The sequence below is a fragment of the Trachypithecus francoisi genome, unplaced genomic scaffold (genome assembly GCF_009764315.1).
Source record: "Trachypithecus francoisi isolate TF-2019V2 unplaced genomic scaffold, Tfra_2.0 Lachesis_group12, whole genome shotgun sequence".
NCBI lineage: Eukaryota > Metazoa > Chordata > Mammalia > Primates > Cercopithecidae > Trachypithecus > Trachypithecus francoisi.
Window position 1 is genome coordinate 114842231 of NW_022681457.1, and position 15373 is coordinate 114857603.

At 48.4% G+C, this 15373-nt stretch overlaps 1 protein-coding gene across 9 annotated transcripts in view; it reads right to left on the reverse strand.

The window, feature by feature from the left end:
- The window catches only part of PIK3CD (phosphatidylinositol-4,5-bisphosphate 3-kinase catalytic subunit delta), a 99712-nt gene that overhangs the window by 15748 nt on the left and 68591 nt on the right, over positions 1–15373 (reverse strand). For all 9 annotated transcript variants that reach the window (XM_033228460.1, XM_033228457.1, XM_033228458.1 and 6 more), the window contains one exon: positions 2710–2882. In XM_033228460.1, coding sequence (XP_033084351.1) covers positions 2710–2850 — 141 coding nt within the window. In that variant the 5' untranslated portion in view covers positions 2851–2882. The remainder of the gene's footprint in view (positions 1–2709; positions 2883–15373) is intronic.

Consider the following 15373-nt stretch of genomic DNA (forward strand, 5'->3'; position numbering starts at 1 on the left):
AAAAAGTATAAAAATAAAAAACTAAAATGATATCTGTAGCTTGGGCAACATGGCAAGGTCTTACCGCTACAAAAATAAATAAATAAATAAAATTAGCCAGGCGTGGTGGTGTATGCCTGTAGTCCCAGCTACTCAGTAGGCTAAGATGGGAAGATCGCTTGAGCCCAGGAGGTCAAGGCTGCAAAGGAGCTAGGATTATGCCACTGCATTCCAGCCTGGGCAACAAAGTGAGATCCTTCTCAAGCAAAATAAAATACAATGGTATCTATATAAAGTTAATAACGTGAATAAGATGTTATATTGTTAACTCAAAAAAAAGATATGAAAGGTCATAATCAGAATTATCACAAAAAACAACACTGTACATAGAGGAGAAAACAGGCAATAGCCAAAGTATTCACTGTGGCTGTCTCATATGGCTGGATCAGAGGTAATTTTTTTCCTTTTTCCACTTTTTCTTCTTTTCCTACATTTTCTTTTTTATTTGTGTTCGTTTTTGTTTATTTATTTTTGTATTTTACAGACGGGGTTTCACTCTGTCACTCAGGCTGGAGTGCAGTGGCGGATCATGGCTCACTGCAGCCTCAAACTCCCAGGCTCAAGTGATCCTCCTGCCTCAGCCTCCTGAGTAGCTAGGATTACAGGCACATGTCACCACACAGGCTAATTCTTTTTTTGAGACATTGTTTTGCTCTTGCTACCCAGGCTGGAATGCAATGGCCCGATCTTGGTTCACTGCAACCTCCACCTCCCAGGTTCAAGCAATTCTCCTGCCTCAGCCTCCTGAGTAGCTGGGATTACAGGCATCCACCACCATGCCTGGCTAATTTTTTGTATTTTTAGTAGAGATGAGGATTCACCGTGTTGGCCAGGATGGTCTCAAACTCCTGACCTCAGGTGACCTACCCACCTCCACCTCCCAAAGTGCTGATAAGAGACGTGAGCCACCATGCCTGGCCCTGGCTAATTTTTTTATTTTTTATTTTCTGTAGAGGCAGGGTTTTGTCATGTTGCCCAGGCTGGTCTTGAACTCCTGGGCTCAAGCAATTCTCCTGCCTTAGCCTCCGAAAGTTCTGGGATTATAGGCATGAGCCACCATGCCCAGCCTTTTCCTAAATTGTAATGTCCATATTATTCTTCCAGTAGAAGGAAAAAGAAACTTAATTTTTAAAGACATCTCCCAGAAAGAGAAGAAGAAAAAACTCTCAAAGATGATCCATTACTTCTTTCGTTTGTTTTCCCTGCTCCCAAGTATAGCTTTTAAAATTCTGGGATAAGGGCCAGGTGCAATGGCTCATGGCTGTAATCCCAGCACTCTGGGAGGCCGAGGCAGGCAGATCACTTGAGGTCAGGAGTTTGAGACGAGCCTGGCCAACATAGCGAAATCCCGTTTCTACTAAAAATACAAAAATCAGCTGGGCATGGTGGCACGTGCCTGTAGTCCCAGCTACTTGGGAGGCTGAAGCAGGAAAATCGCTTGAACCTGGGAGGCAGAGGTTGGTTGCAGTGAGCCAAGATCGCACCACTGCACTCCAGCCTGGGCAACAGAGTGAAACCCTGTCTCAAAAAATAAAAATAAAATAAAATTCTGGGATAAGGTCCTGCCCTCCCACAGCCTAATGCATGATCCCTCAAGTCCCATGCTTAGTAAGGGGCACAAGCCCTTTTGGTCACAAGACAATATCCACCAAATATCATCCACATATTTTATCCTTTGACTCAGTAGTCCATCCTGAAGAGTATTCAACAAACCAAAATCTCTTTCCAAAGATGTTGTTTACAATTAGCCTATAGTCCCAGCTACTCGGGAGGCTGAGGCAGGAGAATGGTGTGAACCCAGGAGGCAGAGCTTGCAGTGAGCCGAGATCGCGCCACTGCACTCCAGCCTGGGCGACAGAGCAAGACTCCATCTTAAAAAAAAAAAAAAAAGAAAGATGTTGTTTACTACGGCAACAGCTTTAAAGACAAAAGACCTGTAAACCACTTAGGCAGCCTTAGGATGGAGTGTGGTTTCATATATGATGGCACATTCTAGCCTGGGCAACATGGTGAAACCCCAGCTCTACAAAAAATACAAAAAAAAAAAAAAAATTAGCTGGGTGTGATGGCACGTGCCTGTGGTCCCAGCTACTCAGGAGGCTGAGGCACAAGAATTGCTTGAGCCTGGGAGGCGGAGGTTGCGGTCAGCTGAGATCATGCCACTGCACTCCAGCCTGGGTTACAGAGCGAGACCATCTCAAAAACAAAAAACACCATTATTGGCCGGGCGCGGTGGCTCACGCCTGTAATCTCAGCACTTCGGGAGGCCCAGGCGGGAGGATCACCTGAGGTCGGGAGTTTGAGACCAGCCTGACCAACATGGAGAAACCCCGTTTCTACTAAAAATACAAAATTAGCCAGGCATGATGGCGCACACCTATATTCCCAGCTACTCAGGAGGCTGAGGTGGAGGAATCGCTTGAACCCGGGAGTTGGAGGTTGTGGTGAGCCAAGATTGCACCATTGCACACCAACTTGGGCAATAAGAGCGAAACTCCATCTCAAAAAAAAACACACACATACAAAAACCCCATTATTTATCTCTTAAAATTCTCATCTGAGGATCCCAAGTCTGAAAAGCAATGCATCTGTCCATCTGTCTGTCCGTCTGTCTGTCTGTCTCTCTCTCTCTCTGAACACCAAGGTCTGAGGACCGGATGGAGGCTGTACCTGCTTGATGGTGCTGAGGTTGGCATTGCGGGACACAGGGAAGTTCAGGTAGACCCCTGTGGGCAGCAGGAAGTCAACCACGACGCTCTGATTCTCCTCCTTGGTCCAGAATTCCATGGGGCAGTCCACCCCAGGGGGCATCCTGCGCTGTTACTTCCCAGATGCCAGTGGTCCTAAAAATCAAGCAATGGCAAAATGAGCTACCTCAGCTGGGCTGGGTGAGGCCTTTGGAAGGGACTCCCTGGAAAACAGTGGGGTCCTTGGACGGCAGGAAGCTCAGCAGTGAGTTCCCGACCTGCGGGCACAAAAAGCTCGCCTCCCTCAGGGCTTCGTCCTGCCCAGGGTGGCTTGTGGCTCCTACCACTCTGAGCCACGGCCTCAGCTGCCTCTTCTCCCAGGCAGACACTGCATGTCCTCCCCACAGCAGCACTCACAGCAAACCATCTTTCCTCAGGAACACACATCCACGAAACCCAGTCATGGCCACCAGCTGGCACAGAAGGGAGACGGCAGGACAGCTGGTCAGGGATCCTGAGACCTGAGAGGCCTAAGGCTGCAGTTCTTAGAAATACATTTTTATTGACTGATTGATTGACTGACTGAGCCGGAGTCTTGCTCTGTCACCCAGGCTGTAGTGCAGTGGCACTACCTGGGCTCACTGCAATCTCTGCCTCCTGGTTCCAGAGATTCTCCTGCCTCAGCCTCCTAAGTAGCTGGAATTACAGGCATGTGTTACCACATCTGGCTAATTTTTATACTTTCGTAGAGACAAGGTTTCACCATGTTGGCCAGACTGGTCTTGAACTCCTGACTTCAAGTGATCCGCCCACCTCAGCCGCCCAAAGTTCTGGGATCACAGGCATGAGCCACCATGCCCAGCTGTGAAATAATTTTTTGAAACAGGATCTCAATTTGATGCGCCAACTGGAGTACAGTGGTGCCATCATAGCTCACTGTAACAGAAATTCCTAGGTTCAAGAGATGTTCCCATCTCACCCTCCCAAGTAGCTGGGCCTACTGGTGCGCACCACTAAACCTGGCTAATTTTTAACTGTTCTGTAGAGACAGTCTCACTATATTGCCCAGGCTGGTCTTGAACTCCTAGGTTCAAGGGATCTTCTCACTCTGGCCTCCCAAAGTACTGGGATTACAGGCATGAGCCACCACACCCAGCCTCTTTGAAACTTTCTGACCAGAAACCAAAAGGCTTAAAAATGGCTTTGGTCATCTAATAATTGGTTAAAATATTCCAATCAGGCCGGGCGCAGTGGCTCATGCCTGTAATCCCAGCACTTTGGGAGGCCCAGGCAGGCGGATCACCTAAGGTCATGAGTTCAAGACCAGCCTGACCAATATGATGAAACCCTGTCTCTACTAAAAATAAAAAATTAGCCGGGCATGGTGGTGCATGCCTGTAATCCTAGCTACCCAGGAGGCTGACACAGGAGAATCGCTTGAACCCAGGAGCTGGAGGTTGCAGTGAGCTGAGATCGCACCACTGCACTCCAGCCTAGGCAACCAGAGCAAAACTCCGTCTCAAAAAAAAAAAAAAGAAAGAAAATTTCATACCAAACCCTCCAGTCATACCCACCCGCAGTAACAAAATGTTACAAACACAAAGGACCTGGTGAATCCCCTCTTCCAGGTCCCCTACTCCCTTCCCCACCTCTAGCCTACTCCACTGCAGGTTAGCAGTACCTGGAGTCTGATTATCATTTCCATACATGTTTTTTGTTTTGTTTTGTTGAAACAGAGTCTTGCTCTGTAGCCCAGACTGGAGTACAGTGGCGCAATCTCAGCTCTTGGGTTCAAGCGATTCTCCTGCCTCAGCCTCCCAAGTAGCTAGGATTACAGGCACCTGCCACTACGTCCAACTAATTTTTTTTTGTTTTTTTTTTTGAGACGGAGTCTCACTCTGTTGCCCAGGCTGCAGTGCAGTGGCGCGATCTCGGCTCACTGCAAGCTCCGCCTCCCAGGTTCACACCATTCTCCTGCCTCAGCCTCCGAGTAGCTGGGACTACAGGCGCCCACCACCACGCTCGGCTAATGTTTTGTATTTTTAGTAGAGACGGGGTTTCACCGTGTTAGCCAGGATGGTCTCAATCTCCTGACCTCGTGATCCAGGCGTGAGCCACCACACCTGGCCCTAATTTTTGTATTTTTAGTAGACAGGGTTTCACCATGTTGGCCAGGATGGTCTCAAACTCCTGACCTCAAGTGATCCACCTGTCTTGGGCTCCCAAAGTGCTGGGATGACAGGCATGAGCCACTGGGCCCGGCCTCCATGCATGTTTTTATATTTTTATTATACCAACACGTACCCACATCCAATTCCCAGTACTACTGTGTGCTTTAACTCTGCGTACGGTCAGGCATGGTGGCTTACACCTGCAGTTCCAGCACTTTGGGAGGCTGACACGGGTAGATGACTTGAGGCCAGGAGTTCGAGACCAGCCTGGCCAACATGGCAAAATCCTGTCTCTACTAAAAATACAAAAATTAGCTGGGTGCGGTGGTCCATGCCTGTAATCCCAGCTACTCGGGAGGCTGAGGCATGACAATCGCTTGAACCCACCCAGGAGGCAGAGGTTGCAGTGAGCAGAGATTGTGCCACTGCACTCCAGCCTGGACGACAGAGTGAGACTCTGTCTCAAACAAACAAACAAACAAACAAAAAGTCTGCATGTATACACAGAGTCTTCTGCAACCTGCTTTGGTCACTAACTGTGCTGTTTTTTTTTTTTTTTTTTTGAGATGGAGTCTTGCTCTGTTGCCCAGGCTGGAGTGCAGTGGAGGGATCTCGGCTCACTGCAAGCTCTGCCTCCCAGGTTCACACCATTCTCCTGCCTCAGCCTCCCGAGTAGCTGGGACTACAGGTGCCGGCCACCACACCGGCTAATTTTTGTATTTTTTAGTAGAGACAGGGGTTGCATGGTGTTAGCCAGGATGGTCTTAATATCCTGACCTTGTGATCCGCCCGCCTCGGCCTCCCAAAGTGCTGGGATTATAGGCGTGAGCCACTACACCCGGCCCCTTTTTTTTTTTTTTTTTGAGATGGAGTCTCGCTCTGTCACCCAGGCTGGAGTGCAGTGGCACAGTCTCAGCTCACTGCAAGCTCTGCCTCCCGGGTTCACGCTATTCTCCTGCCTCAGCCTCCCGAGTAGCTGGGACTACAGGCGCCGCCACCTCATCGGCTAACTTTTTGGTGTTTTTAGTAGAGATGAGGTTTCACTGTGTTAGCCAGGATGGTCTCGATCTCCTGACCTCATGATCCGCCTGCCTTGGCCTCCCAAAGTTCTGGGATTACAGGCGTGAGCCACCACACCCGGCCCTCACTGTGCTGTTCTTTAGATTTACCCAGGCAGACACACGTGGCTTTAGTTCATTTGTTTTATCTCTTGCACAATATTTCATTGTGTAAAGAAGCCACAATTAGAAGAGATCATGTCCTTTGCAAGAACATGGATGGAGCTGGAGGCCATTATCCTCAGCCAACTAATGTAGTAACAGAAAACCAAACACCATAGGGTCTCACCTGTAAGTGGGAGCTAAATGATGAGAACGCATGGACACACAGAGGGGAGCAGCACGCACTGGGGCCTGAGGGTGGAGGGTGGGATTCGGGAGAGGATCAGGAAGAATAACTCATGGGTACTAGGCTTAACACCTGGGTGACGACATCATCTGTATGACAAATCCCCATGCCACAAGTTTACCTATATAACAAACCTGCAAGGTACCCCTGAACTTAAAATAAAAGTTACATGAAGAAAAAGGAAAAATGTAACACTCAAGAAAAAAAAAAAAAAAGAAACCACAATTTATTTACCCTCTCTCTTGTTGAAGACTAAAGGCTGGTTTCTACTTCTCTTGGTTACTTTTAACGATGCTACAATGTATGTTCTTGAATACATCGCCCTGTGCTCATCTGAGAGTGCTTAGTGTTGGGGGCTCAAGAAAAAGACAAGGGGAACCACATACGTCATGTCCAGCTTACCAGAAGCCATTTTAAAAAGAGTGAAAAGACTGGGGTCAAGGTGGCTCATGCCTGTCATCCCAGTGCTTTGGGAGGCCAAGGTAGGAGGATCACTTGAGGCCAAGAGTTAGAGACTAGCCTGGGCAACATAGTGAGAGCCCATCTCTAAAAAAAAAAAAATTAAAAATTAGCCAAGCATGGTGGAGCGTGCCTGTATCCCCAGCTACTTGGAAGCTGAGGTGGAAGGCTCACTTGAGCCTGGGAGTTTGAGATACTATGATGATCACTGCACGCCAGCTTGGCAACACAGCAAGATCATGTCTCAAAAAAAAAAAAAAAAAAAAGAGAAAAGAAATTAAAAAAAAAAAACCAAAAAGAGTGAAAAGGCACAGATAAAATGAAGCTCCATTATGTATTTTATTTAACCCAATATATCCAAAAGATAGTCATTTAAACACATCATCAATAGAGAAAATTACTAATGAGATATTTTGACATTTATTTTGGTATCGAGTCTTTGAAACCTGGTGTGCGTTTTAAATTTGGAGTATAGTGCAATTTCATTTCTAGATTATCTATCATCAGAAATACTTGATCTCAGTGTAGATTTTATACAATCTACAGGTGAAAAGTAGATTCTGGCCTGTAATCCCAGCACTTTGGGAGGCCGAGACAGGCGGATCACGAGGTCAGGAGATCGAGACCATCCTGGCTAATACGGTGAAACCCTGTCTCTACTTAAAAATACAAAAAACTAGCCGGGCGACGAGGCGGGCGCCTGTAGTCCCAGCTACTCGGGAGGCTGAGGCAGGAGAATGGCATAAACCCGGGAGGCGGAGCTTGCAGTGAGCTGAGATCCGGCCACTGCACTCCAGCCTGGGTGGCAGAGCAAGACTCCGTCTCAAAAAAAAAAAAAAAAAAAAAAAAAAAAGAAAAGTAGATTCACAGACCCAGGTTGTTTCTTTCTTTTTTTTTTTTTTCTTTTCTGTTGAGACGGGGTCTCACTCTGTTGCCCAGGCTGGAGTACAGTGGCCCAATCATAGCTCACTGAACACTCCAGCGCCTGGGCTCAAGCGATCCTCCAGCCTCAGCCTCCTGAGTAGGTGGGACTACAAGCTTGCGCCACCATGCCCTGCTAATTTTTTTTTTGATACAGGTTCTTGCTATGTTGCCCAGGTTGGTCTCAAACTCCTGGGCTCAAGTGATCCTCCCACCTCGGCCTCTCTAAGTGCTGTCATTACAGGTGTGAGCTCCTAGCCAGACCCACTTTGTTCTAAACACACTTAAGGCTGGGCGCAGTGGTTCGTTCCTGTAATCCCAGCACTTTGGGAGGCCAAAGCAGTTGGATTGCTTGAGTTTGAGACCAGCCTGAGCAACATGGCAAAACTCTGTCTCTACCGAAAAAAAAAAAAAAAAAAAAAAAAAAAAAAAATCCAATAAATGAATCATACAGCAATTTTAAATTAAATTAAATGTTTTAAAATTCCATTCCTCACACTATCCACATTTCAAGTCTCAAGAGTCACATGTGGCATCACCTATGATAGGTATAACCACATCATTAACTTTACTAAATATCACCACATTGTCCCTAAGGCGGTGGTGCCTGTCAGCAATCCCAGAACCATGGTATGGTGATCAGTCTCTAGATTTTCGTCAACACTTGGTATTGTCAAATGTACTCATTTTTGCCAATCTGATGTGAATGAAATTATCTGTTTGAATTTGCATTTTCCTGATTTTCCATAAAACCTTTATTTTCTGCAAATAGCCTACTTACTATAACCTTGGCCCATTTTCCTGTGGGGTTACTTATTTTTCTTAATGGTTTGTAGAATTTCTTTATATATTCTAGATTCCACTCCTTTGTTGACGGAATGAGTGGGAAATATGTTCTAATGAGTCACCTTTTTGCTTTGCTTATGGTGTGTTTTTGGTGAGTAGAAGGTTTTTTGTTGTTGCTGTTTGTTTTGTTTTGTTTTGTTTTAGGAGACAGAGTCTCACTCTGTCATCCAGGCTGGAGTGCAGTGGCACAATCACAGCTCACTGCAGCCCCAACCTCCCAGGCTCAGGTGGTCCTCCCAACCTCAGGCTCCCAAGTAGCTGGGACTACAGGCATGTGCCACTACATCCTTTTTTTTTTTTTTGTATTTTTAACAGAGACTTTTAAAAAATGTATGTTTTTAGTAGGGACTAGTCCCAAACTCAAGTGATCCACTGGCCTCCGTCTCCCAAAGTGCTGGCATTACAAGCATGAGCCATCACGCCCAGCCTGGTGAGTAGAAGTTTTTAATGTTGATGCAGTCAAATTATCAATCTTTGCCTTTATGATTTATGATTTTTATCCTTTAAGAAAAGATTTCTCTACTTAAAGATCACATTCTCTTGGATTTAAAAGACTTGTAAAAATAGTTGAGAAGAAATACTTGGTTTAAGGCAGGTGTTCTTTGGGTGGCAGCACTGGCTGGGCCCAGGCCTCACCGTCAGCTGGACCCCAGCTGCCCTGAGGAGCGAGAGCTGCACATCTCTAGGCGCTGCCACTGCTGATTGCCACTTCCTCTGATTGCAAAACCACATCCTACTTTGGGTTCCTCTTGCTGAGAGTGGCCAGACCAAAGTCTTCCTTTTGTTTCCAAACTTGGGGGGGTGAGGCGTGGTGGCTCACGCCTGTAATCCCAGCACTTTGGGAGGCTGAGGCAGGTGGATCACTTTCAGTTCAGGCGTTGGTGACCAGCCTGCGAAACATGGCAAAACCCCGTCTCTAAACAAAATATAAAAATTAGCCGGGCATGGTGGCTCACGCCTGTAGTCCCAGCTACTAGGGAGGCTGAGGCTGGAGGATTGCTTGAGCCAGGGAAGTGGAGGTTGCAGTTAGCTGAGATCGTGCCACTGCACTCCAGCCTGGGCAACAGAGTGAGCCCCTGTCTCAAAAACAAAACAAAACAAAAAAACGACTTGGGAGAGAGTCAGGAATCCTGGAGAATCCACTTACAATATGAAATGGGCTTTGACCATGCTTGGAAAGTCAGGGGCAGCTTTGGCCACTCAGTCTGGTGAGGCCCAAGATGAACACATGAGGCATGAGCTCCCAGGGACTCCAACCCACAGCCTGGGTTCCAGGAAAACACACCCCTCACTCTCCTACCCCTTAGCACTCTGGAAATGAAGTCTTCAACACACCATACCTAAATGGGATACAGGGAAATACGTTCACAGAAAACCTCATTCCTAATAGAGAAAGTCTCAGACTGGTCTGCACAGGACATCAAATGCCAGGTCCTGTCACCCCTGAGACAGGACAGGAGAAAGTGGAAGTGCCTTCCCTCTCTCTGAGCCAAGAACCTCTCTCTAGCCCAGTGGCCAACCAGCCCTAACTCTTCCCTGAATGAAGCCCAGAGCCACAGCTCTCCAGTATATATGGGACAGAGATGACAGTGAGTACAGGGACTTCGGAAATGTCCCAAGAATGCAAACCAGAACCACCACTTTGGAAAACCGTTTGGCAGTATCTACTAAAGTTGAACATGCCTATGTCCTAGGACTCAGCAATTCCGCTCCTAAGTATACACTCCAGAGAACTGCAAATACATGTATATTTAGCAAAAGACACAGGCAAGAGTGTCTATGGCATCACTGTTCATGATGGCTCCGAAGCGGAAACTTCCCAAATGCACATCAACAGAATGAGGAATAGCAAAATGATGTGTGGCACTCTCTCTGAGCAGAATGTTATATAGCAATGAGAACGAACAGTCTACAAGTCCACACAACAGTATCAATGACTCTCACACACATAAAGCTGGGCAAAAGAAGCTGCCCACAAAAAAAATCTGTGCTCATGACTCCAGCTGTACAAAGAAACAAACAGAGGCAGAATGAATAAATCTATGGTGGCAAAAGAAGAAATAGGGGGCCGGGCGCGGTGGCTCAAGCCTGTAATCCCAGCACTTTGGGAGGCCAAGACGGGCGGGTCACGAGGTCAGGAGATCGAGACCATCCTGGCTAACACGGTGAAACCCCGTCTCTACTAAAAAAATACAAAAAAAAAAAAAACTAGCTGGGCGAGATGGCGGGCGCCTGTAGTCCCAGCTACTGGGGAGGCTGAGGCAGGGAGAATGGCGTAAGCCCAGGAGGCGGAGCTTGCAGTGAGCTGAGATCCAGCCACTGCACTCCAGCCTGGGCAACAGAGCCAGACTCTGTCTCAAAAAAAAAAAAAAGAAGAAGAAGAAATAGGGGTTACCCCAGGTTTGGGGGGAGAGTGACTAGAAGGGCGCATGGGAGGCTCCTGGGTGCTGGTAACTTTATGTTTTTGTTTTTTTTAAAATCTGGGAGCTGGGGACTTTTCAAAAACTCAACATACTCAGTCCAAGTGGTTCTGATAAGCTGACTTCACTCCTAGCTACCTGGATAGCCTGAGACTCAGACACAGCCAATCAGGGGCCTGAGTGTGCCTGGGCCATGGGGATTGGCTTGGAGGTGGGAATGAGACTTAGGCCCAGCCAATCACTGCATGTTATCTCCCTGACTATAGGGTTCCATATGACTATCAAGTCAGTCCAATGGGTTTTGACATTTAGGCTTCTCTGGGACTTCTTCTTGGGGTAGCAGAAATGACGGACTGTCTACCTAGAGCTGCTAGCAACTGTTTGCTGTCTTTAGGGGCAGAACCTGAGAAGAGACCAACACAGAGGAAAGGGGGGCTAAAGCAGACAGTACAAGCCTGGGTCCTGAGGACGAACTTTGATTCCCTGGATCCAGCCATGCCTGAAGCTAGGGTCTATCCCTGGACTCTTTAGTCTTATCAGCCAATAAACCCCCTCTGCCTTTGTTCCTTTTTTAACTTGCAGCAGTTTGAGCTGAGTTTTCGGCCGCTTACAGCTAAAAACATCTATTTTCATTACTGCAGCTGCACTTCCATTTTTAGAAACTTCTAGTGTTTAAAAAGTTTTTTCCCTGACCGGACACGGTGGCTCATGCCTGTAATCCCAGCACTGTGGGAGGCCAAGGCAGGTGGATCACTTGAAGTCAGGAGTTTGAGACCAGCCAGCTCAACACGGTGAAATCCTGTCTCTACTAAAAATATAAAAATTAGCCGGGCGTGGTGGCACATGCCTGTAATCCCAGCTACGCGGGAGGCTGAGGGAGGAAAATCGCTTGAACCTGGGAGGCGGAGTTTGCAGTGGGCCGAGATGGCGCCACTGTACTGCAGCCTGGACAGCAAGAGCGAAACTCTGTCTCAAAAAAAAAAAAAAAAAAAAAAAAAAGAAGGAAAGAAAAATTCTTTCCTTGGAAGTGGACCTGCCTCTAATAGTCAAACTCCGATCGCTGTGCTGCCCTCTAGAGGCACACATAGGAGTCCACAGGACCACTGGATGGCGGCCCCATCTGGCCCTAAGGCGTCTCTTCAGCCCAGGCATTCCCCAAACCACTCACTGTTCTCCCTATGATACAGTTTTTAGACCATTTGGCCACAGTTTGGTACTCCAAGCTAACAAGATGTTCCAGGGCAGCACTCTGGGAGGCCAAGGCAGGTAGATCACCTGAGGTCAGGAGTTCGAGTCCAGCCTGGCCAACATGGTGAAACCCCATCTCTACTAAAAATACAAAAATTAGGGCCGGGCGCGGTGGCTCAAGCCTGTAATCCCAGCACTTTGGGAGGCCGAGACGGGCGGATCACGAGGTCAGGAGATCGAGACCATCCTGGCTAACACAGTGAAACCCCGTCTCTACTAAAAATACAAAAACTAGCCGGGCGAGGTGGCGGGCGCCTGTAGTCCCAGCTACTCGGGAGGCTGAGGCAGGAGAATGGCGTAAACCCGGGAGGCGGAGCTTGCAGTGAGCTGAGATCCGGCCACTGCACTGCAGTCCGGGCGACAGAGCGAGACTCCGCCTCAAAAAAAAAAAAAAAATACAAAAATTAGCCAGGCGTGGTGGCTCTCGCCTGTAATCCCAGCTACTTGGGAGGCTGAGGCAGGAGAATCACTTGAACCCAGGAGGCAGAAGTCGCAGTGAGCCAAGATCACACCACTGCACTTCAGCAGTGGGCAACAGAGCGATACTCCATCTCCAAAAAAAAAACCCCCCAAAAAAGATGCTACAGACAGGGCCTGGCAGGTCGAGCTGTAGAAGAATGTTCTGGGCACCGAGCTCCTATTTGCTTAGCCTAAAAGTATTTCATGCTCCCCCACTCTCACCCCAAGGCAGATTTTTGGTGGCCACAGCACTGAACTCATTGGCTGCCAGCCCTCCAGGGATTTTTCACAGTAAGCCAGGTTCTCCCTGCCTGTACAGGAACATGAATTTCCTGATCGAAATGAAGGAATTCACAATTATCCTTGGTAATTTCATCTTCTGAACATAATTGGCTCTCATATCTTATTGGATTTTTTTTTTTTTTTTTTTTTTTTAAGACAGAGTCTTGCTCTGTCGCCCAGGCTGGAGTGCAGTGGCGCGATCTCTGCTGGCTGCAACCCCCACCTCCCAGGTTCAAGGGATTCTCCTGCCTCAGCCTCCTGAGTAGCTGGGATTACAGGGGCCTGCCACCCTGCCTGGCTAATTTTTTGTATTTTTAGTAGAGACAGTGTTTTGCCACATTAGCCAGGCTGGTCCTGAACCCCTGACCTCAGGTGATCTGCCCGCCTTGGCCTCCCAAAGTGCCAGGATTACAGGTGTGAGCCACTACGCCCAGCTTTGATTTGATGTTTTGTCTCTGTCACTCAGTCTGAGGTAGATTCATTTATCCCACCAGTATCTATAGAGCCTGATTAAGTGCCAGAAATTACACGAGGTGCTGGGGATCTCGTGGAAAAGGGACTCAAGTCTTCCAGAACTGGCCACTACAGCTGGAGCAGGGAGTGGTGGGCGTGGAGGGGAGGGTGTGGCATGAGCAAGTCGAAGAGTTCAACTGGGCTGGGTTTTGCACAGCCTTCAGAACAAGGACTGGCACCTACGGCAGCCCTGGAGGATTTTAGGTGAGGGAGTGTGGGATGTGATTCTCATCCACAACTATGCTGCTGGCTGCTGTGTGGAAGGACTGCGGAGAAGCAGGGACGAAGAGGAGTGGGGGGCAGGGGAAGAGACCAGTGCCACCAATGACAGTGGCTTGACCCAGAAGGAGACGTCACTGGAGAGCAACAGAATCCAGACATACTTAGACCAGAGGGACCCCTGGGGGCGGTGCAGGAGGAGTTTGGGCTTGGGAGATGGGAGTGGTGGTGGGAATTTACTGAGACATGGAAGGAAGAGATTTCTGGTGGGATAAGAAAGCCAGAGCCGATGAATCTATTAGACTAGATGAATCTCAGCTGCTTAATGAACATCTACGTAAAGACTGCCAGGGGCAAACTCCCCAGTTGGAGAGCTGGGGACAGATCTGTGGAGTCAGCAGGCTACAGTCAGATGTGGAGCCAGGGGGCAGGTGAGATGGCCTAGACACAGAGAGGGAAGCTGGGGTGGCATCATGGAATGATGGACTGTGACCAATCCCTCCTGACTCATCGAGAATCCTGAGGCATGACTTCTGTGTCCACATCTAAGTCATTCATAAAATATCCAAGGAAACAGGATAAGAACACAATTCCTTCCACCTTCCCACCTCCTGGCCAGCATGATCCACAGAAACAGCTGCGCGAAGCAGAGCCCTCCCGCACACGGGGTTCTCTCCAGGACACCACGCCACCCTTACAATCTGTCCTGAAATGTTCCCCTTGGTCCTCTTTCTGGAGCCCAAGGTTGAAGAACAGCGTCCCAGCTGTGAACATCTGAGGGATCTGACCTCAGCTACTTGAGAGGTTGAGCCACAAGAATCACTTGAACCGGGGAGGGGGAGGTTGCAATGAGCCAAAATCACGCCACTGCACTCCAGCCTGGACAACAGAGTGAGACTCTGTCTCAAAAATAAATAAATATTTTAAAATTAAATAAGTTAAAAAGAAAACAAATAGATAAACAAGATGTTTCAGGTAGTAAAAGCACTCGAATATAATAACAAGGGGCTTGCAGGGAGCATGTCCTTTGGATGGCGGGTCAGGGAAGGGTCCTCGGGTGAGATCGTTCTGAAGTTGAGGCTCAAGTAAGAGAAGGATCCAGCAAAGAGCCACAAAATAGGGTTCCGGGCAGTGGGGACAGAAAGTCCAAAGGCCCGAGCCGGGTGTGCTGGCTCACACCTGTAATCCCAGCACTTTGGGAGGCCGAGGCAGGCAAATCTCTTGAGGCCAGGAGTTCAAGACCAGCCTGGCCCATCAGGTGAAACCCTGTCTCCTTTTTTTTTTTTTTTCTGTCGCCCGGACTGGAGTGCAGTGGCCGGATCCCAGCTCACTGCAAGCTCCGCCTCCCGGGTTTACACCATTCTCCTGCCTCAGCCTCCCGAGTAGCTGGGACTACAGGCGCCCGCCACCTTGCCCGGCTAGTTTTTGTATTTTTAGTAGAGACGGGGTTTCACTGTGTTAGCCAGGATGGTCTTGATCTCCTGACCTCGTGATCTGCCCGTCTTGGCCTCCCAAAGTGCTGGGATTACAGGCTTGAGCCACCGCGCCCGGCCGAAACCCTGTCTCTATTAAAAAACACAAAAGATTAGCCAGGCAAGGTAGCACACACCTGTAATCCCAGCTACTTGGGAGGATGAGGCAGGGGAATCCTTGAGCCTCGGAGGCAGAGGTTGCAGTGAGCCAAGATTGTACCATTGCACTC